General features: G+C 35.6%; 2 protein-coding genes across 4 annotated transcripts in view; one reads left to right on the forward strand and one right to left on the reverse strand.

The window, feature by feature from the left end:
* The window catches only part of LOC144443172 (ubiquitin-like modifier-activating enzyme 6), a 179,940-nt gene extending 161,708 nt beyond the window's left edge, over positions 1-18,232 (reverse strand). For 2 of the 3 annotated variants that reach the window (XR_013481672.1, XM_078132549.1), the window contains exons 1-5: positions 18,138-18,232; positions 14,439-14,580; positions 4,810-4,917; positions 3,304-3,398; positions 990-1,018 (exon numbers count right to left, since the gene is read on the reverse strand). Coding sequence is in view for 1 of the 3 variants with exons in the window: in XM_078132549.1 (XP_077988675.1) it covers positions 990-1,018; positions 3,304-3,398; positions 4,810-4,850 (165 nt within the window). In the remaining 2 variants the exon portion in view is untranslated. The remainder of the gene's footprint in view (positions 1-989; positions 1,019-3,303; positions 3,399-4,809; positions 4,918-14,438; positions 14,581-18,137) is intronic. The other variant, XM_078132550.1, reaches the window with a different exon arrangement.
* A 577-nt stretch (positions 18,233-18,809) lies between these two features.
* LOC144443582 (uncharacterized) overlaps positions 18,810-23,423 on the forward strand; it is a 30,378-nt gene continuing 25,764 nt past the window's right edge. Inside the window, exon 1 of the mRNA XM_078133121.1 lies at positions 18,810-18,989. Coding sequence (XP_077989247.1) covers positions 18,842-18,989 — 148 coding nt within the window. The 5' untranslated portion in view covers positions 18,810-18,841. The remainder of the gene's footprint in view (positions 18,990-23,423) is intronic.

Genomic DNA, 23,423 nt, shown 5'->3' on the forward strand with positions numbered 1-23,423 from the left:
TGTAACTGACCGTAAAAACAATGTCATTTGATATTTTACTGTCCTGTAGTGTAACTGATTGTAAAAACAATGTCATTTGATATTTTACTGTCCTGTAGTGTAACTGACCGTAAAAGCAATATCATTTGATATTTTACTGTCCTGTAGTGTAACTGACTGTAAAAACAATGTAATTTGATATTTTACTGTCCTGTAGTGTAACTGACTATAAAAACAATGTCATTTGATATTTTACTGTCCTGTAGTGTAACTGACTGTAAAAACAATGTCATTTGATATTTTACTGTCCTGTAGTGTAACTGACTATAAAAACAATGTCATTTGATATTTTACTGTCCTGTAGTGTAACTGACTATAAAAACAATGTCATTTGATATTTTTACTGTCCTGTAGTGTAACTGATTGTAAGAACAATATCATTTGATATTTTACTGTCCTGTAGTGTAACTGACTATAACAACAATGTCATTTGATATTTTACTGTCCTGTAGAGTAACTGATTGTAAAAACAATTATAATCATTTGATATTTTACTGTCCTGTAGTGTAACTGACTATAAAAACAATGTCATTTGATATTTTACTGTCCTGTAGTGTAACTGACTATAAAAACAATGTCATTTGATATTTTACTGTCCTGTAGTGTAACTGACTATAAAAACAATGTCATTTGATATTTTACTGTCCTGTAGTGTAACTGCCTGTAAGCATAATGTCATTTGATATTTTACTGTCCTGTAGTGACTGTACAGTAAAAGTGATGTACAACACAGACAATATTTAGAGTAAATCTCAGTCCTTTCACTTCTCATAATTACGTATACATGTATAGTATATCATATTTGTATCCTTGATATTTCCATGTATCTGACAGCATGCAATCAAGACAAGCATTTCCGTGAGAATAGCTCAGTTTACACATTGTCTCCTACTTCAGGTATTACCTCTAGTATAGTAGGTTGATAAATCAACTGATACAAATGCACTCACCTTAACCCCTGCCAAAATTATGTTTTTGGCTAAAAGGAAAAAGAAAATTATTTATGAAGTTCAGAAACATTACCATAACTAAGGACTCAACAAGATTACAACAACTTTATCAACTTGCAAGCAAGGAAAGCTGGATGCTCTCAATATGGCCTTTTATCATAAAGTTCAAGGTTTGATGAACCTCATGGTGACTGACAGCCTCATATTACCACAACACCTAAACTGCTTGTCCAGTCCACATGATCTTAATAAATCTGATTTATAACAGGTATGTTCTTTAGTGGGGGCATAGTTATAAGCCTAATTAATAAATCTTATATCAACAACTCTATGTTAAAACGTTGTGACAATTAAAGGCATTTTCAAACATCTTTGCTCAAGTGATAGTACTTTGATGATAGTTATACTACCCACAGTGAGAGTCACATTTTAATAACACCAACAACCTACAATTTGTTTGAAGCCCTCCCAGTTAAATCTCATTGGTCTTCTTCAGCTGGTCAGAGTAGTACTCCCACCCATAACATCAATCAATGTTTGCAGAAGTCACATTTATACTAAATAAACTTAATAACAAGTTCCTTTTGGGTAAAATCTCTAAGGGGGTAAACAACACTATTACATCTTGTAGAAATACGTACATCAATACTATTATTTAAATCAGCTGATATAAATTTTAGACAGTGAAATTACTTAAACTATAGACAATGGAAATGATTTAAATATAAGACAAACAGAGTAGAAATAACGATATAACCTTCAGAGTTGAAATAATGATATAAACTACAGAGTTGAAATAATGATATAAACTACAGAGTGAAAATAAAGATATAAACTATAGAGTTGAAATAATGATATAAATTATAGAGTTGAAATGATGATATAAACTACAGAGTTGAAATAATGATATAAACTATAGAGTTGAAATAATGATATAAACTACAGAGTTGAAATAATGATATAAACTATAGAGTTGAAATAATGATATAAACTACAGAGTAAAAATAAAGATATAAACTATAGAGTTGAAATAATGATATAAACTATAGAGTTGAAATGATGATATAAACTACAGTTGAAATAATGATATAAACTATAGAGTTGAAATAATGATATAAACTATAGAGTTGAAATAATGATATAAACTACAGAGTAAAAATAAAGATATAAACTATAGAGTTGAAATAATGATATAAACTATAGAGTTGAAATGATGATATAATCTACAGAGTTGAAATAATGATATAAACTATAGAGTTGAAATAATGATATAAACTAGAGTAGAAATAATGATATAAACTACAGACTTGAAATAATGATATAAACTATAGAGTTGAAATAATGATATAAACTACAGAGTTGAAATAATGATATAAACTACAGAGTACAAATAATGATATAAACTATAGAGTTGAAATGATGATATAAACTACAGAGTACAAATAATGATATAAACTATAGAGTTGAAATGATGATATAAACTACAGAGTTGAAATGATGATATAAACTACAGAGTTGAAATAATGATATAAACTATAGAGTTGAAATAATGATATAAACTATAGAGTTGAAATGATGATATAATCTACAGAGTTGAAATAATGATATAAACTATAGAGTTGAAATAATGATATAAACTAGAGTAGAAATAATGATATAAACTACAGACTTGAAATAATGATATAAACTATAGAGTTGAAATAATGATATAAACTACAGAGTTGAAATAATGATATAAACTACAGAGTACAAATAATGATATAAACTATAGAGTTGAAATGATGATATAAACTACAGAGTACAAATAATGATATAAACTATAGAGTTGAAATGATGATATAAACTACAGAGTTGAAATGATGATATAAACTACAGAGTTGAAATAATGATATAAACTATAGAGTTGAAATAATGATATAAACTACAGAGTTGAAATAATGATATAAACTGCAGAGTTGAAATAATGATATAAACTAGAGTTGAAATAATGATATAAACTATAGAGTTGAAATAATGATATAAACTACAGAGTTGAAATAATGATATAAACTATAGAGTTGAAATAATGATATAAACTACAGAGTACAAATAATGATATAAACTACAGAGTTGAAATAATGATATAAACTACAGAGTACAAATAATGATATAAACTATAGAGTTGAAATAATGATGTAAACTACAGAGTTGAAATAATGATATAAACTACAGAGTTGAAATAATTATATAAACTACAGAGTACAAATAATGATATAAACTACAGAGTTGAAAAAATGATATAAACTATAGAGTAGAAATAATGATATAAACTTACCGATTTCAACTCCTAATCCTCCCAAACCATATATCAATACATTTGACTTGGCCATACATTGCATTGCATGGTCACCTAATACATAACGCTGTCGACTGCAAGGTAAAATACTATTATTTTATATTATTTACTTGAAACTCTCATTCACCTACAATTTGATCACATTTAATTGTAAAGAAACCCAGGTATTATTATAAGTTTATTTCATAGTTTATTTCACACAATGAGAAACCATTATACAACATGTACATGGCAAAAAAGACTGCACAGAAAATACAATGTACATCGTAAAAAAGACTGCACAGAAAATACTCTGCAATATGTACATCGTAAAAAAAGACTGCACAGAAAATACTCTGCAATATGTACTTTGTAAAAAAAGACCACAGAAAATACTCTGCAATATGTACTTTGTAAAAAATACTGCCAATGGTGTTGTAGCACAACTGTACAGTTTTTAAAAATGTTTATCCACATGCTAATCCATGCTAACAATAGGTGTTCATTTACTGAATGACTATCCAGTTGCCTATCCAACCATGTTGCTATCTTTGTGATACACGCGATCATTTGGCTGTTGCTATGGGCGTGGTCATGTTGCTAGATATATTTGCATACATTTTTGAATGTTTTCGTTCACTTGTGTATGAATTCCTGACATTATCTTTGCAATATATGTGATCATTTGGCTGTTGATATGGGTGTGGTCTTGTTGCTAGGCACATTTGCATAAATATTTTGAATGTTTAGTCATTTGTCGTTCAATTCCTGTTATCTTTGCAATAAACGTTATTATTTGACTGTTGCTATGGGCATGGTCTTGTTGCTAGGCAAATTTACATACATTTTACGAATGTTTATTCAATTGTTTATTAAACCATTATCTTCGCAATATATGTGATTATTTGGCTGTTGCTATGGACGTGGTCTTGTTGCTAGGCAAATTTACATACATTTTTTTGAATGTTTATTCAATTTTCTATTAATCCTGGTTACCTTCACAATATATGTGATCATTTGGCTGTTGTTATGAGCGTGGTCTTGTTGTTAGACAAATTTACATACATTTTTTGAATGTTTATTCTACACATCTCTAGATGCATTCCCATTAAATTTCAGCATAATCTCCTCGTAGTTTTGGAATTATTGATTTTTGACCAAGAAGACACATGTTTAGCCCTAATTTGCATACCCCCCCTTAAGAATGTGTCACCCAAATATATGTATGTGTGTGTATGTGTATGTATGTATGTATGTATGTATGTATGTGTGTATGTGTGTATGTGTGTATGTGTGTGTGTGTGTGTAATTAATGTAATTGACCAAAGTAACCAAATACATATATTTAGTTGTCGAAAATGATAGACACAAGTGGAGTACACTGTGTAAATATATCACAAGAACAGTTCTAGTATTAATGTCTGTTTCAATAGCAGAATCTTATTCAAGTTATTACCATAGTACATAAACTCAGTAATAATGAAAAGATAATTTCAACATGCAAACCTGTACAGAGAGTCATCTATATCCATGCTAGATGTTTCCATGATTTTGAAGGCGTGACCAAGATGACAGACTTTATGTTTCTTTGGTGAGGCCTGCGTCTTCAATAATCTACATAACAAGTAAATGAAATACTCAGTGTTAACTGAAAAAAACATGGGACCGTCTGCTATAACAGTGCAACTACAAACATAGAAATTACAAACTATAGATGGGGTTGTCTTCTATACAATTATATACAACTATACAATAAGAGTTATAGATGGGGGCTGTTCACTATAAAACAGTACAACTACAAACAAGCGACCTATCGGTCAGAATAGCTCCGCTGTTTTTTTGGGGTTTTTTTGGGGTTTTTTGTATTTTGGTGACATGTAGAAGTGGTTCAGTTCTTTACTATGCAGTTTTGTTTTAGCGATGTAATAAAGTGGTTACTGGTTTCATATGATGTATCACTATAAAACACATTTTACACAGAAGTTGGTAATGTATTGTACTTTTATACCATAGTCACCATTTTATAACAAAAATCTACTGAAAAATTGCACAAAATCTCAGAAAAAAAATGACTGGGAAATGCACACTAGAAAAAGAAAAAAAAGAGGATTTTGAGGTTGGCTATAAATAATTCCAGTGTCTTACAGCTTTAACCCTGGAAAATTGTAATGATGAATGAAATAAACTAGGGATCTAAAATAATTTTGAGGCAATTTGAATTTCAATTTTCTAACAAATTTACAAACTCAACAACATTCAACTTGTACTAGTTGTGGTAGATATATATAGGGATGAAATGTATTAATCGCCATCTCAGTTTCCGTATACGGCGACAATCCCAAGTACCCGGAAGAGAGTCATTCTCAGCCATACGTTACAGTGGTAACACTCGTTCATGTTCGATTACCTTTAACAAAGAAAACACAACGAAATGGTTGAAGTGATCTTTTTTTTTATTTCTTTTCATCACAACAACAAAATCTGCGTGATCAAAAGTGTTGTAAACTAAACCAGAAAGAATTATCGGACTGGCTAAACTTCCCGATGAACTGGAGTAAGGTCCTACTAGTCCAAGTAAGCCTCGATAGTACGTGAGAAAATTGTCTCAAACTAGCGATACAACTTTCAAAATATAACTTGACATGTCTTCATTTGTTAGAGTTATACAATTCAAGACGGGTTTTCACTCGAAAACAACAATTCTGTGAATAATGACACTCTGAACGCAGCGATTTCTCGGACGATGTTACCACTGTAACGTATGGCTGACAACGACTTGCTTCCGGGTTAGTCCCTCGTGCATACGGGTGGATTGTCGCCGTACGGAAACTAAGAAAGATGGCGATTAATACATACATCGTCTGATATTTTAATTTACAGTGTTTCTTGTGACCGGCACCTGTCAGCAGACTCTGCCATTTTTTCATCATTCCATTGTATTTAAACCTTGTACTTGACATTTCGCAATATTTATAATTCTCAACAAAATACCTCAACATGCCTCACTTCGCTCGTACTCAAAGCAGCCCCGCGCGGTATGATCACTGATGACATGATCAGAGAGAACCTTTTCGGATTTACATGTAAAACGGGGAAAGATACGCAAAACATAATGCAAAGTCTGAAGCCAAATTAAAGTTATAATTATTTTAATTATTTTTACTTGCCAAATATTTGCATTTTGGAAAGGCAAGACACGTTCATGTTGTTTAACTTTACATGTGAACTGTCGGCCATAACTTCAACCGCATGCCTGGCATGCCTTCCTTACGCAAGCGCAAGTTGTCTTAATTCTGGTTCACTGTCATTCCAAATTGCACGACAATATAGAATTAATCACAAGTTACATGTTATCTGAAAACATCACACTTTTATAGTGGGTCTGAAGTGTGATATTAGTGAGTACCAAGAACGTCCTGTGTTGATACTCAAGATACTTGCTGTGGAAAATCGCTTGGTCAAATGAGGTCACCTTCAGCTTCTGGTCGAATCAGGATAGAGTATGCAAATGAGGATGTTGCGGACTGGCTGATTATGTAGAAGGGGTGCAGAATTGGATTTGAAGTTTACAACCCTGTTTCGAACAAACGCTTGTCATTTGGGCGCCCAATGCGTAGAATTATGACTATAGCACATATTACATTGCTTGTTTGATGTCAATAGAATAGTGTCTTTTGAAAAGTGGCAGTTTACTTAAAGTCTCGTCGACTGATTTCCAATATGGCGTCGGTCATAATGCTCATTAACATATTCATATTTTTTTCATATTACAAAAACAATACCGCCAATGGCGTTGTAGCACAACTGTACAGTTTTTAAAAATGTTTATCCATATGCTAGTCCATGCTAACAATAGGTGTTCATTTGCTGAATAACTATCCAGTTGCCTATCCAACCATGTTGCTATCTTTATGATAAATGCTATCATTTGGCTGTTGCTATGGGTGTGGTCATGTTGTTAGATATATTTGCATACATTTATGTAAGTTTTTGTTCACTTATGTATGAATTCCTGATATTGTCTTTGCAATACAAGTGATCAGTTGGCTGTTGCTATGGGCATGGTCTTGTTGCTAGGGTATTTGCATACATTTTTTGAATGTTTATTCAATTGTCTATTAAACCTCATTGTTATCTTTGTGGAATACACCACCGTTTTGGCTGTTGCTATGGGCGTGGTCATGGTTACTAGGGTATTTGCATACATTTTTTGAATGTTTATTCATTTGTCTTTCTATTCCTGTTATCTTTGCAATACATGTGATTATTTGGCTGTTGCTATGGGTGTGGTCTTGTTGCTATGCAAATTTACATACATTTTTTGAATGTTTATTCAATTGTCTATTAAACCCTGTTGTTATCTTTGTGAAAAACACCACCGTTTGGCTGTTGCTATGGGCGTGGTCATGGTTGCTAGGGTATTTGCATACATTTTTTGAATGTTTACTCACTTGCCTACCAGATGATGTTGTTATTTGACCAAAGTATACTACCATTTTGTTGTTGCTAAGGGTGTGGTCATGGTTGCTAGGGTCAATTTTGTCAAAAAAAATTGAAGAAAATCTGCAGAATACCACTTCTTGAACCATCTCACCAAGTTTCAGACTCATTGAACAAGTACTTTTTGAGATATAAGTTTTTGACCAAAAATGAACATTCTTACACCTAATTTGCATATCACTCATGGAATTATTGTATGCTTAACATATCTTCATCCATACATCCTAAGATGCATCCCCATCAAATTTCAGCCCAATCTGCTCAGTAGTTTTGGAATTATAGATTTTTAACCAAAAAGACACATTTTTAGCCCTAATTTGCATATCACTGATGGGAATCATCATGTCATGAGCAAATCTTACTTTACACCCCCTAAAGAATCTTCCCACCAAATTTCGCACCAATCTGCCCAGTAGTTTCTGAGTTTAAGTTTTTTGACCAAAAATCACATTTTTTGACCCAAATCACACACCTGTGATGCAATCATTTTGATTTGAACAATTTCCCAACTAGACACCCAAGGTAATGGACCCACCAAATGTCATGGCAATCGGTTCAGCAGTTTTTGACTTTAAGTTGTTTACACACACACACACACACACACACATCCACACACACACAGACAGAAAGACGCCGGGCACTACTGAACCTCAGTTCAGTTGTGCTAAAAATCATAAAAAAAAAAAAAATGAGGATGTGCTGACTTGAAATTAACAAATCTGAGTAAGCTACCCCCTGCGCATCAACACGCCAGATATCAAAGCAAACTGACAATAAGTTTTCACGGAGATGATGAAAATGACATTTTATGAAAAAAAATCATAAAAAATTGAAAATGGCACAGATCAACTTGGCATGAACAAATCTGAATAGCCTCCCCCTAGGGAACATACACACCAAATATCGAAGAATTCTGACTGTCACTTTCGGAGTAGATAATGAAAATATAAAAGTTTGACGGACACCTATGATTCACTCTACTCTCTATACTCTATACAACCTATACCTAAAGCTACGCTTTCAGCTTTCGCTGACAGCGGAGCTAATAAAGAAGACAGAGGTTGGTTATTAGGTAATGGGAGTCAGAAAAATAGCATAATGCTAGTCAAGTCTGACCCCGTGGACACTGGAATGTTACAAGACTAAAACAAGGTAACTAGAGGGCAGTGTAAAATAAATATCAGATACAAAATAAATAAATAATTAAATACAAAATGTACAATTAATGGCTAAAGTCTTTAATGAGTGTATTTTTAATGACGAAATGAAGATCTAGATGGTTGTGATCTAATGCCAGGTGGTAGACTGTGCCAAAAAGTTATTGCAAACTTGCCTATAGACGTAATTACTTTAGGTAGAATGAGATTTCCCTATCCTTGAACCTAGTACTATGCAATAAACTGTGAGAGGGTGAGGTAACCTGTTGTTTAACAAGTCATAAATGAAAGTACAAAGTTGAAGTTTATGTAGTAATAAATATATCAAGAATTTGAAATTCACTAAAATGGGATATAAATAATAAGTATTCAAATTAAGACAAAGAGACATGCTCAGTATGAAACACATTTAAACAGCTGACATGAGTTGGGCTTACTCGATGTTCACTTTGTACGTATCTCGAACTCGAAAACCAGACCTCGAAATTTGTTTTAGTATTGGCATATCGACACAAATATATTTAAAAAAATACCGCCAATGGCGTTGTAGCACAACTGTACAGTTTTTAAAAATGTTTATCCATAAGCTAGTACATGCTAACAATAGGTGTTCATTTGCTGAATGACTATCCAGTTGCCTATCCAACCATGTTGCTATCTTTACAATATATGCTATCATTTGGCTGTTGTTATGGGTGTGGTCATGTTGTTAAATATATTTGCATACATTTTTGTATGATTTTGTTCACTTGTGTATGAATTCCTGATATCATATTTGCAATATATGTGATCATTTGGCTGTTGCTATGGGCATGGTCTTGTTGCTAGGCATATTTACATACATTTGTTGAATGTTTATTCAATTGTCTATTAATCCCTGTTGTTATCTTTGCAATATATGTGATCATTTGGTTGTTGCTATGGGTGTGGTCTTGTTGCTAGGCAAATTTACATACATTTTTTTGAATGTTTATTCAATTGTCTATTAAAGTTGTAAAATTGTTTAAAATTGCCATTTTTTCAATATTTTGAAATCAAATTTTGCCGTTGGTATCATATTCTATGCACTAAGTTACATTGATTCTGCATTGACTTGGTTTATATTGATTGCTGGTAAAATTGTAATTTTTAAAAAACATAAAAACGTTCCTTCCATAAATATGTGTAATAGATTGATTTTTTGTGTACGTACACACGTACGTCGAAAGATGTGTACTTGACGCGTGACGTATCATTCGTACATGCACACACTATTGTTGCTAATAGACAACATGGTGCCAAATATGATCGATGGTAATGTGGAACTGCTCCATTCTGATAGTAAAATCAAATGGGGGAAAAGAAATGAGGGCAAAATCAACATTTTTAGTGAGATACACCGATGGAATGCAGTCAAAGAACTTTGCAAGATTGCTGTTAAATAAGCCTAAAATCGGTAAATGATAACATGACAAGTACCGAAATAGTACTATAAGTATAAGTAGTATTTTTATGTAGTGACTTTGTGTGATCACAGAACTAAAGTATTTTTCACTCTTCAATATGTATTTGCCTAAACACGTCTATATTATCGACATTTTACTGTATTCTGATAAAAATACTCCACAGCATATCTCGAGAACCTTGTCCCTGTGAGCACCGGCCCCACCATATCACGACGAACGCGACCCAGCGGTGAATTGTAATAATAATTAGACTGTTTAGTTATGCAAGTGTCACAATCGCCCTTCTATTCCCCTGCCGATCAGACCATCGGCCATAGCCAAGAGCTGTGAAAATTTACCTTGGGTTCCCGCTGCTGAGTTATATTGGAGCCCGTCCTCGCGCCATGGGGTTATAAACGTCCCACAGGATGCGAATAAAATGATAACTAATCGCCTACAATTCAACACATCAGCCGTACTTTATTCTCTGTCATCAACGCACTACAGTTCACAGGTTTGCATACTACGGTCTGCATACTACAACGAGCCGGACCTTACAACACACCGGTCCGCACTACTCGACGGTTCATGCTCAACTCTCCCTAAAACTACAAACCACATTGTAAACCTGGGTATTTACCGCTCAAACTGCCTACAACTTGATGTTACTAACTGTCCGGAGGTGACGTAGTCCTTCCGGATTTGTCCAGAAATAGCGAAAATGACCCAGCTATTATACAAAGTAAAAGTACTAGCTGTCCCAATAACTCGCTTTGGGTCTAACAAACAGTAATTAATATGGTAACTAATAAACTACTAAACAAACTTAACGAGGTGGCGGCTCTACTGTCACACAAGTAAACTCAGGGCAGCTTGATATATTGCGGAATTTTGCTGGAAATAAAATACATGCCAACGCGGCTTGCTTATAGCGATGATCTCGAACCGGGATGTGATGATGCACTGCAGCCTAAAAATGTAAAATTGTACCGTATGATCGCACGTCAAGTATCGAATTCGAAGTCTATGCATTCGGAGAGGGATATGTGTTGAACTATTTAGCGAGCTGGGTATTTGCTAACGTTCCTTCCATAAATATGTGTAATAGATTGATAATTGAAAGTGAATTTGGTTGTGTTCAGAGGCAAAACTTGTTTATACAGTGATTTTTCCCGAGTTGAGCCACTTTCTCAGTGATAATGATTGGGACCATTCTAAAAATGAACGCATGTCATGAGAAGCACAGTGAGGTCTGCGTCTGCCATACATTATCGTTGTAAAATGTATCACGTCGTCGTGTTTCATTGCATGCCCTTGAATAAATACCATCGCCAGTGGCACATTGAGCAGTTTATATAGTCACCCTGAGAGGTAAATTTTTGTGGGATCTTCTGTCGACATTGAAGTGAAGTAGGTAACGTAGATGGGTAAAACTCAATGTGACAATCACGCTCATCAGAACAAACATTACTGCCAAAATAGCCCTGTTTGCAGACTGTGCAGCATGCTGGGGTCTACGTTGCTCAACTCGTACGAAGGGACGACGAACACCGTATGCAAACGGGCCTACAGGTTTCTTCATCTGTAGTTCCAAATATCAAATATACTTATAAATGTTACAGACACAATCACCGTGACTTGTGATTCCTAGCTCTGTGGCCGTGGCAATGATTTCGACATGTACAATGTATTGTTTGTACTACTGGTGATTGACGATGTACGGTAACTTCCGTTGGTTTTATTTTCAATTCAGGGGCGACAATCAATAGCTAGAAAGTAGCACGAAAGTAATAAAAAGTGACATTTCTGTACGTCATGTAAAATGAACTTGCCAATACAACCAGAAACTATATACAACAATTGCACAATAATTATAGCTTTCAACTTTCAAGGATAACAAACATAGCTCTACGTTTGCCTACACTACGGAAGGCAGATACTTCGAACGTGTCAACTATGATAGTGAAGACACGTCCCAAATTCTCGAGTTATATCGTCTCTTAAATGACGTGGCAATTTGTGCGGTAATGGCGGGCGATTCAAAACATTTTGTTTACGATCGAATTATTTTCTGAAGCCGTACGTCATTACAAGGGTCAATTTGACTTGCATCCGTGGACGAGGCAATTGATTACATGGTAAAGGTTGGTTCTACACGATCTTTTACAGTATTTGAAATAATGAAAAAATGGCAATCTTAAACAATTTTACAACTTTAATCCCTGTTGTTATCTTTGTGAAATACATAACCGTTTGGCTGTTGGTATGGGCATGGTCATGGTTGCTAGGGTATTTGCATACATTTTTAGAATGTTTACTCACTTGCCTACAGAAGCTGTTTGTTGAAGCTGTTGTTATTTGACCAAAATACACTGCCATTCGGTTGTTGCTAAGGGCGTGGTCATGGTTGCTAGGGCCAATTTTGTTAATATGTTTTTAAGAAAATCTGCAGAATAACACTTTCAGAAACATCTCACCAAGTTTCAGACTCATTGACCAAGTACTTTTTGTGATATGTTTTTGACCAAAAATGAACATTTTTACACCTAATTTGCATATCACTCATGGAATCATTGTATGCATATAATTTCTTCGCCCATACATCCCTAGATGCATTCCCATTAAATTTCAGCCCAATCTGCTCAGTAATTTTGGAATTATAGATTTGTAACTAAAACACACATTTTTAGCCTTAATTTGTATATTACTGATGGAATCATTATGTTATGAACAAATCTTACTTTACACTCCCTTTATGAATGTTCTCACCAAATTTTGCATCAATCTGCCCAGTAGGGTCTGACTTAATGGTTTTTGACCAAAAATCACATTTTTTGACCTAAATCACACACCTTTGACGTGACCATTTTGATTTGAACAAGTTTCCAACTAGACACCCAAGGTAATGGTCCCACCAAATATCATGGTAATCTGTTCAGTGGTTTTTGACTTTGACACACGCACGCACGCACGCACGCACGCACGCACGCACACACGCACGCACACACACACACACACACACACATACACCGGGCGATCCCTATAGCACTACTGAACCTCAGTTAAATGCAACTATGACGCAGGGTGTGTTGACTTCCCTATCACTGCATTTACACTCAAATGATTTTCTGGGCTTTTTAGCTTGATGAATTTCTGCTGTATACCACTTTGTACTAGGCCGAATGGTTGTTATGCACTTCTTAACAGTTGCGTGTTTGTCGAGAAGACTGGCAAGGTTGGCGTTAAAGGTTGTTATTGCAGATTGTACCATCAGATGGTGTTTGCTGAAACTCATGGATAGCAGTAATGTCACTGGTGAAGACATTGATGGAGATGGATAACAAAGTAAGATAGACAACTTGGCATCTGATGTGCAATCTGCAATAGCAACCTTTAACTCCAACCACGCCAGTCTTCTCGACAAACACGCACCTGTTAAGAAGCGCATAACAACCACCAAGCTAGTGCAGCTTGAATTTGTGATAATTAGATTTATAATATACCTAGTGATAATGCTGTGCCATGATTCACTAGAATCAGTCACGTGATAGGAACATAGAATGACTATTTCCCTAGGGAAATAGTTCCATCAACTTTTACATGGTCGCGTGACCACCGCGCATTCACAGCAGGTCAAAATGGCAGCTTATGACGATGTCGTCTGCCACCGCAAGTTCACAGCATGAGGTATATTATAAAACACATATTGTCTGGCCTATATTCGGGCTATAGCACCCGTTCATTACCCCCTCATGACTGTAAGTTACCAGAATCACATGCTATTTCCCTCGGCCTTTGGCCTCGGCCTTTGGCCTCGGGAAATAGCATGTGATTCTGGTAACTCACAGTCCCTCGGGTGTAATAAACGGGTGCTATAGCCCTCATGGCCAGGCAATATGTGTTCACTAGGACATGACCTTGACTATGAGTTGGGGTCTGGACCCACTCTTCCAGTTGCAGCTAGTGCAGCTTTAATTGAAACCTCTCAACATCTTTTCATGTTGTTTACTCAAGAACTCGTCTTAACACTACAAAATATTCAAAAACTACCAACCTGTTCTTAATTTTCTGTCTCTCTCTCTAAATATTCTGGACAAGATTGCTACAGCTCAAATCAACACTTGGTATCTCATAAAGTCCTAACCAATGATAGTCTAGAACCATTAAAATCACCATAAATATACTGAAACTGCCTCCTGAAAGTCAATAACAACATTTGCTTATAACATCAATCCAGTGACTCTCTAGTAAATATTAGACACATGCACATGCACCACGTTAACTCTGAATTCTTCTGTCTTTGATAACGTAAAGCACAATATCTGTCTAACCTTGGTATCACTGATTAGTCCATAGGTTCAAATAGTTCATCACAACCTTAGTCTTGCTGCCAGACTTGACTATTATCCCTTAGCTTTGTAAGGCACATGAAGTGCGCCCTGAGCAGCGAAGCCATGAGAAGTGAGGAACTTTGGTCCAGAGTCTGGCAGGATGCAGGAGAATAAAAATACCCACCAATGAAACTAGCAAATTGACGATCTGTTCAAGTATACTAGCTACTGAATATTCTACCTCCAGGAGGAGTCTGTTATAAATAGCGACTAATCATGTGTTGAGGATTTAATTACTTCAATGAATGACAATGTCACGCACTGTTCATTGCGTAATGCCAAGAGGACAAGCTGCTGCATTTTTGTGTAGGGTCTATGATTTGCCCACTACCTTGTCTGTGATTTCACTTATGCAGAGAATTAGAAGAGGCAAGTAACACAACACACAGAACACAATGAATGAAAATGGAGAAAGTCACAGAGAAAAACCACTTTGCTATAGAATATGGCATGGAACAAACAAAGCTTGCCAAACTGAAACCAAAACAAATGGAGGCAATTAATGGTAGCATTTTTGGAGGGACATGATGTCTTTGTCAATTTGCCTACATCGTATGGGAAGTCCCATCATGTATCAAATTGCACTTTTTTGTTATGAGTACTTCAACAACTGAACAGTTCGCAAGTCTGTAGCGATAGTTGTATCACCTTTAGTAGCATTGATGACTGACCAAGTTAAACTACAAGAAAGGGACATCGATGCTGTGAATCTCACAGAGACTGGGTTGGCTGAACTGAAGTGATGCATAAACTATGGTGAATGTTGGCTCATCCTAGCGAATCCAGAGTCACTTCTACAAAACAAAGAAATTAGGCAACTTTTACAGACTCAACCCTATAGAGACAGTATTTGTTGATGAAGTTCACTGCGTGGCAAAGCTGTAAGTTTTTACTATTGTATCGTTTCCTGATCTGAAAATGGATTACGATTTTAGTAATCTGTGTATATATCGCCAGTCAGGCCACTTCTGGGTTAAACGAATGTATACTTCTCTTTGATATACTGGACAATCAACCAATCGAAAATAATATGCAATAATTTCCTGTCAGTGGCACTTTGAAACAAAATTCAGCTTTAGCATTTACTAGTATTTACATAGGAAAAAACATGGGGAAGGACTGCGAGTGCTCACAATCTGAGATCAATGACGTAGGGTGTACGTACCTGCCAATCATAAAAGACATAGACATTTTTATCGATAGAATAGAAATAAAATTTGTATAAACAAGCTTACACACAAAAAAAAATTGTTGACTGCAGTTTCATCCATTTCTACAATAAGTATGTTGTTTTTTATAGTCTCAAAATCTTTATGTGGAATATGTATTTCCAAACGTAAACAGAATGGCCCTGTTCCCCAGTCGACTTGATGGGGATAAGTCAGCTACATTTTATGTGGTTGCTATATACTTTAACTGGTGTTTTTGTTACCACAGACATCATAGCATTCAGTACAACAAATACTACCACCAACTACATGTGTCTTTGTTATGATCGCAGGACTACGTTGAGATGTCATTTGCATACTTTGGCCAACCCATAATGAGGACATCACATTCCTTTCCAAATGCTTCCTGTCAGACTCAGGACTAGTCCCTCTCTTCTCGTGGCTAAGCCACTCGGCATACATACAACAATTAGGGAAGATAGTCAAGAGTCTGGCAGTGAGAGTAATCACAACCCAAGCAATTCAGCCGGCACGCTTGATTGAAAATACTACAGGAACACCTATGAGTGTGTTCAGGGGTTTGTCCTCTTTTGTTTTACTGGAACAATATTTATCATTTTGCTGACAACAATGAACTTTAGCCATAGACATACATTGAAAACTGGCTTTCTCACTCAGAGATGTTTCTTCAGCTGTGAATTCAACTGAAGTGTGCATTAATGTTATTTTAAATTAATTGATAATTACTAACACTAATTGCTGTTAGTGGAAGACATTGTTTATCAGTTTTGCATATCACATAATGCCCCACCACTACCAGTACCACACTGTTCATATGTTGTTATTATAAGTGATCCAAGGGTCCAAGATGTCCACCATGATACCTCCATGGTAGTAAAGTCAACCAGTGCACACAATGTGCTCAATGAGCATTTTGCAGGAACTCTGCTTGAAAATCGTTTTTGAAGTAGTGGCACAAGAGTTACAAATATCTAGTGTTTCTGAAATGTCCAATGTTGTTTAAGATATGTTATACTTCTACAAGGTAATAATGGTACAGTGCAATGGTGTATGTGTAGTTGGTAGTAAAGCAGTAATAATGGTACAGTGCAATGGTGTATGTGTAGTTGGTAGTAAAGCAGTAATAATGGTACAGTGCAATGGTGTATGTGTAGTTGGTAGTAAAGCAGTAATAATGGTACAGTGCAATGGTGTATGTGTAGTTGGTAGTAAAGCAGTAATAATGGTACAGTGCAATGGTGTGTGTGTAGTTGGTAGTAAAGCAGTAATAATGGTACAGTGCAATGGTGTATGTGTAGTTGGTAGTAAAGCAGTAATAATGGTACAGTGCAATGGTGTATGTGTAGTTGGTAGTAAAGCAGTAATAATGGTACAGTGCAATGGTGTATGTGTAGTTGGTAGTAAAGCTGTAATAATGGTACAGTGCAATGGTGTATGTGTAGTTGGTAGTAAAGCAGTAATAATGGTACAGTGCAATGGTGTGTGTGTAGTTGGTAGTAAAGCAGTAATAATGGTACAGTGCAATGGTGTGTGTGTAGTTGGTAGTAAAGCTGTAATAATGGTACAGTGCAATGGTGTATGTGTAGTTGGTAGTAAAGCAGTAATAATGGTACAGTGCAATGGTGTATGTGTAGTTGGTAGTAAAGCAGTAATAATGGTACAGTGCAATGGTGTGTGTGTAGTTGGTAGTAAAGCAGTAATAATGGTACAGTGCAATGGTGTGTGTGTAGTTGGTAGTAAGGCGTGTTATACCTCAATTTAAGTCACTATAATAATACAGTGGCAATGGTGTATGTGGAGTGTAATACTATGTAGTATTAGTAACGTGCGTGCGATAACCCAGGCGTTCCTAACCGGTTAATAGTTCAAATAATAAAAATATATTGGTAGCATAGTTTTGTAGACGTCACCATATGCATACATGTACTTTGAACAATCCAAATGAGACATTTCGACGTTTTAAAATCTACCCTCCCCTTCCCTCGATCCTAAGTCTTAACTATGTTACATAATGGATGCGACCGGGTAGAACTCATCATGTCGTCTGCAGTGGCGTGAATGTTCCTTCCAACATTCGTTTGTTTTTTTCCCTACAACTTACATCTAGATTGGTCAAATTGTAACTACAAACGATTCAACATTGTTAAATGATGGTCTGCATAGAAGTCTCACCTACAATTACTCGGAAGAGTGTACTAATAATATGCAATCTGTTGAACACGCAAGTCTCCCGGCGTTACGAGCGTCCATGTACAGCAAATGTTGTATGCACATAGTACCTTCGTCCTTCGCCCGTGTCTGACGCCGACTTAATAACAGACAGTTTCATTGGACATATTCTCATGTGACCACGCCCATTCGTTTCACAAGTAACATGAAAAAAATGATGTAGCTTACTATATACTTGTTTATAAATATACTTTAGAAAATAGAACTTCACATTAGTACTGTTTCAAAGGTTGTGATCACTCAGTTCAGAAAGAATTAACACAGTCCATCTAGTTCACGTTGAACGCAAAGTGATTATCTACGGACCAATCAAGATGTCCATTCCATAAAAATAATAGAGGCCGTCTGGTTGAAGTCATCAACACTGATTCCATGTTGTACTTTTCTACTTGGGATTCGAAAAAAGAAACTGATGTTTGTAATTTAAAAGAAGTTAAATTACACAATATTTGGTTTATTTTATACTATAAAAAATCTTTAGAGACATTTAATTATTTTTGTAGCGAATATAAAGTATCGAATAATTAAAATATGAACATAAATATTGCAATTTGTACTACTAATTTGCACTAATACTTTCCACGGTCGTCGTCATCCTCTTCTTCATCATCATCATCTGAGGGTTGTTTCTCGGATCACCGTTCGACATGGCGAATGCTGATGCGGAGATCAGCGCTATGTTTTCGAGCATTTCGGGTGGCTTTGCCGACAGCGTCTCACATTATCTCCTTGTACTTATTGGAGAGGCGATAACACAAAATTACGTGCCACCGATCTTAGATGTTATAGCCCAAGGTACGTGTTAATTATCCTTAACAGTTGTGAATGAAATGCTTTGTTGCAAGTAATGTCATGCAATACCACGCTTTATGATTAGGGTGTATATGATGTCGTATCAACGTTTTTTGAAAGAAAGAAATGCATCACTTAACCAGGCAGTTAACGCATATTTCGTTTGAACAGCTCCTTCTCATCATCCAATACTTCTTGCAGTACGAATTTTATTTGGAAATGAAAAGGAAGAGAAAAAGACGGAAAGAGCCGGGAAATGTTTAGTTATCATGTGGGCGTTAGAAGGTCTGATGTGATGGTGGAGGCCACACTGCAGGGAAACTTGACTAGAACATAGTGTGAAGACAACATCGTACAGGAAGTTATTTATATCAACCGAGAGTCAAAGAAAACAGTGAAGTCATATTGCTCGAAATTTTAGATGTCTTTCTCAATTTCAAACCAGAAGATATTTTGTTTCCATGGTCTGAGGTGAAAATCCCTTGGTACTTTTTTAGTGTTTTTTGTATTTTTTGTTCATCTTCCCCACTGATATGTTAGGAGAGAAGTGAAAGGATCATGTCAGTGGTGCACTATACTTAATTTTGATAATATCCAAATTACCGGAAATTTGTCTTGATGATGACTATGCCTTATGAATGTTAGTTTCATATTGTAGCTACAACTTTCATGTTTTTCTAATTAGTATTAAACAAATAAAATTGTAACATGTTATATGATACATCATATAAATGCAACAGTTATTAATGTTCATCTGTGTTAGTCAGACTTTCTCTTCCTGTATCCCACCCCTACCATCAGTCAGACTTTCTCTTCCTGTATCCCACCCCTACCATCAGTCAGACTTTCTCTTCCTGTATCCCACCCCTACCATCAGTCAGACTTACTCTTCCTGTATCCCAACCCTACCATCAGTCAGACTTTCTCTTCCTGTATCCCAACCCTGCCATCAGTCAGACTTTCTCTTCCTGTATCCCAACCCTGCCATCAGTCAGACGTACTCTTCCTGTATCCCAACCCTGCCATCAGTCAGACTTTCTCTTGTATCTCACTCCTACCACCAGCCAGATATTGTAGAATGTAAGTGTAAACAATCTAATTTTACTCTATGATATGGTTACCATGAAAACACCCATCATGGAAAATCAATAATAATAATAATAATAATAATAATAATAATAATAATAATAAAATGAAAATTGTGAAAAGCTATCTTTTTACATTTATGTGTGTCTATGGACACGATATCTCAAAAACTACTTCATTGATTCTAATGAGACTTGCTACAAATCTTCTATATTCTAATAACAGGAACTGATTAGATTTTTATATATAATCCCACGAAATCAATGTTACTTTATGTCGTAATGTTCCGAATGTAATTCCACGGACTAATACAAATTCTCACCTACTGGCTCGAATTTGTAGCCCATGGAATCATGTGAGGAGCATTATGATGTAAAACTAACATTGATTTCATGGGATTATATATTTATCACATAATTTATAAGTTTTTCCACATATTTTTCTACAATTTCTAATTGAATTTTATGTTTCATTGCACTTTATTCTTCATCGTGTATTAAAAAATGGCGTCCAACGGCTATGCAAATTATATAATCACGTGACCTGTTGCGAGGTCAAGCTTAGCTTACATACAGGTTACACTGTGCAGTGGTTTTTCAACCAAAATTATCGGTTATAACCTTGCGATGTACATGTAATATCAAATTTAGTTTTAAAACGTAGGTAAACTTTGTCTGAATGTGACTGTTGTTTGTAATTTTAATTATATTCGCTCAGGTTGTGCAAGTTTGGAGCTATGAGCTAGATGGAAAATTGGAAGTAAGCTTACCGACTCCTACATTCTGCTACATACAAATTGTCATCAATAATCTACATGATTTTTGATGATATGTAATTTATTAAATAAAAATAAAAGTACCTCTACGTTTCAGGCTCATGCCACCAAGGATGTACGTAAAGCAATGTGTGCATTTACGTTTTGAAAGTACATAATAATTACAATAATTTGATCGTAGCGTAGCCTTGACAGGAACACCCAGTTGAGAGAAAAAGTTCAGTAGAACAGGGGTGAAATGGGTTTTTGATCTGCCCTGTTTGACGTCACACAGGTGAAGATTTGCACACAGGTGAACATTTGCACAAGTTTATGTGATAATGGTAAACATCCAATGAACATTAATTAATTATTTGCATAATTGGTGGTTTTTAGCACAACTGAACTTCTAAGGTTCAGTAGTGCTATAGGCATGGCAAAGTGTGTGTGTGTGTGTGTATGTGTGTATGTTTGTGTGTGTGTGTGTGTGAACAACTTAAAGTTAAAACCCGCTGGACCGATTGCTTTAATATTTTTCCAAAGCACACTATAGCCCACGGGACGTTCTGGAACTTTAGAATTCTCTCAAATTCTTGGTTTCTGACTCCACCATGGCTACATTCTATGGAGCACCCACCCCCTATATCCACCACCCACCACGTGGGTAAAGTGTTATTACCCAGAATGCACTGTCGCCATGACAACACACTTGTATGCCCTTTAGATGACTGGTTCTTGAGACATCTTTATAAGGAGATCACCCAGCAGCGGCTCTGGCCTGAATCACACGTCAATCAAACAAGCAGCTCTCAACCTTGGGGAGTTGTTGTTATTTTCATAAGCTGACTTTATATAATCATAGTGAATCGATAGACGGTGATGTTTTAGGGATAGCCCGGCGTCTGTCTGTCTGTCTGTCTATGTGGATGTGTGTGTGTGTGTGTGTGTGTGTGTGTGTGCAAACAACTTAAAGTCAAAAACCGCTGAACCGATTGCCATGATATTTGGTGAGTCTATTACCTTGGGTATCTAGTTGGGAAATTATTCAAATCAAAATGATCTTACGACCGGTTTGTGATTTGGGTCAAAAAATGTAATTTTTGGTCAAAAATCTATAATTCCAAAACCACTGAGCAGATTGGGCTGAAATTTGATGGGAATGCATCTAGGGATGTATGGACAAAGACATATCAAGCATACAATGATTCCATGAGTGATATTCAAATTAGGTGTAAAAATGTTCATTTTTAGCACAACTGAACAGAGGTTGAACGATGGCAGCCTTGTCAACATCGTGTGAGGACTACACGGAAGTTTCCGTGGCTTACAACCCCCTAAATCATTTTTTCACTAACTTTCCAAGGTAAATTTTTCTTATTATGTATTAATCAATCCTTACAATGCGTATATATTGAATAAATGTTATAGCAGGAAATTTGCAAGTTGTCAAATTACGGTCGATGCTAATGATTGTAGCTGTGTTGTGTCTGTGTCAAACTTTGTCCTGCAGGCAAGGTGCGTTGCAATGCTTGAAACAAGACAAAATTTTCAGGACTAAAATTTTAGTTCATATTCCTTGTCTATAGCTTATGTTGCCTATATTTTGTACAGATTTCAATCTGACCTTGCAAATTCTCAAGTTAATGATTGTGAGTACATATGTACGTCTGTGTTGAATTTACCATGGCTGACAAAATAGGTTCATAACGCTCGAAACAACACAAAATTTTGAATACTAAAATTTCAGTTTACATCCATTATCTGTGCCAAATGTGGAGTCTTTACCTTATGTGGTCCTTAAATCGTACAGATTTCAATTTGACGTGTAGTTAGAAAATTACTTAGACTGGGGTATAACCATAGACCCTATGATCAGTGTGTGAACTTAAGGGAAAATGACTACTGGTCATAAGGACCGACATGTAGCAAATGCTGCTGGTCCTTAAGGAAAAGTGCTGGTCCATACTCAATGCAGTTCACGTTCACAACCTGTATCTACAACCCCCCCCCCCCCTCCCCATTTACAGATTAAATGATTTTGAACTTTAATATGATACAACATATCTTTAGATATAAAAGTAAAAGAGAGTACAACGAATTGTTCACTATCCACTATTATTTCATAAAATTTCCACTCACAGACTCAAAAAATAAATTGGAAGTAAATTTGGGATTCACAACCAAATACTTTTTGACTCTGTGAGTAGAGGTTTTCATTTGTAACTATGAACCCAGAGACTATGAATATTCATTCTCGCATATTCTGTTCCTATAGACTATAGTGGTCTGAGACTGAATGTATTCATTCCACCATAGAAATACATATCCATAGATTGTAGATAATATGGGTGAATGAATCAATAAATCTACATTATCTGCAATCTCTAAGAGATCACAGTCCTCTCCTTCCTCTCTGTACGATTCACTAAATTCTGAATCACATAATCCAAAGTCAGATTCATCGTATGTGGCAACAGCTGATGTAGCTTTCCAACTCTTAGCAAATGTAGACCCACAAATTCATCATAGCAGAAGGTTTTGTCGCATATTAAACTATCCCTCTTGAAAACTGTGTATTTGCTTTATTTCAATTTCCA

The sequence above is a fragment of the Glandiceps talaboti genome, chromosome 12 (genome assembly GCF_964340395.1).
Source record: "Glandiceps talaboti chromosome 12, keGlaTala1.1, whole genome shotgun sequence".
In the NCBI taxonomy this organism is placed as follows: domain Eukaryota; kingdom Metazoa; phylum Hemichordata; class Enteropneusta; family Spengelidae; genus Glandiceps; species Glandiceps talaboti.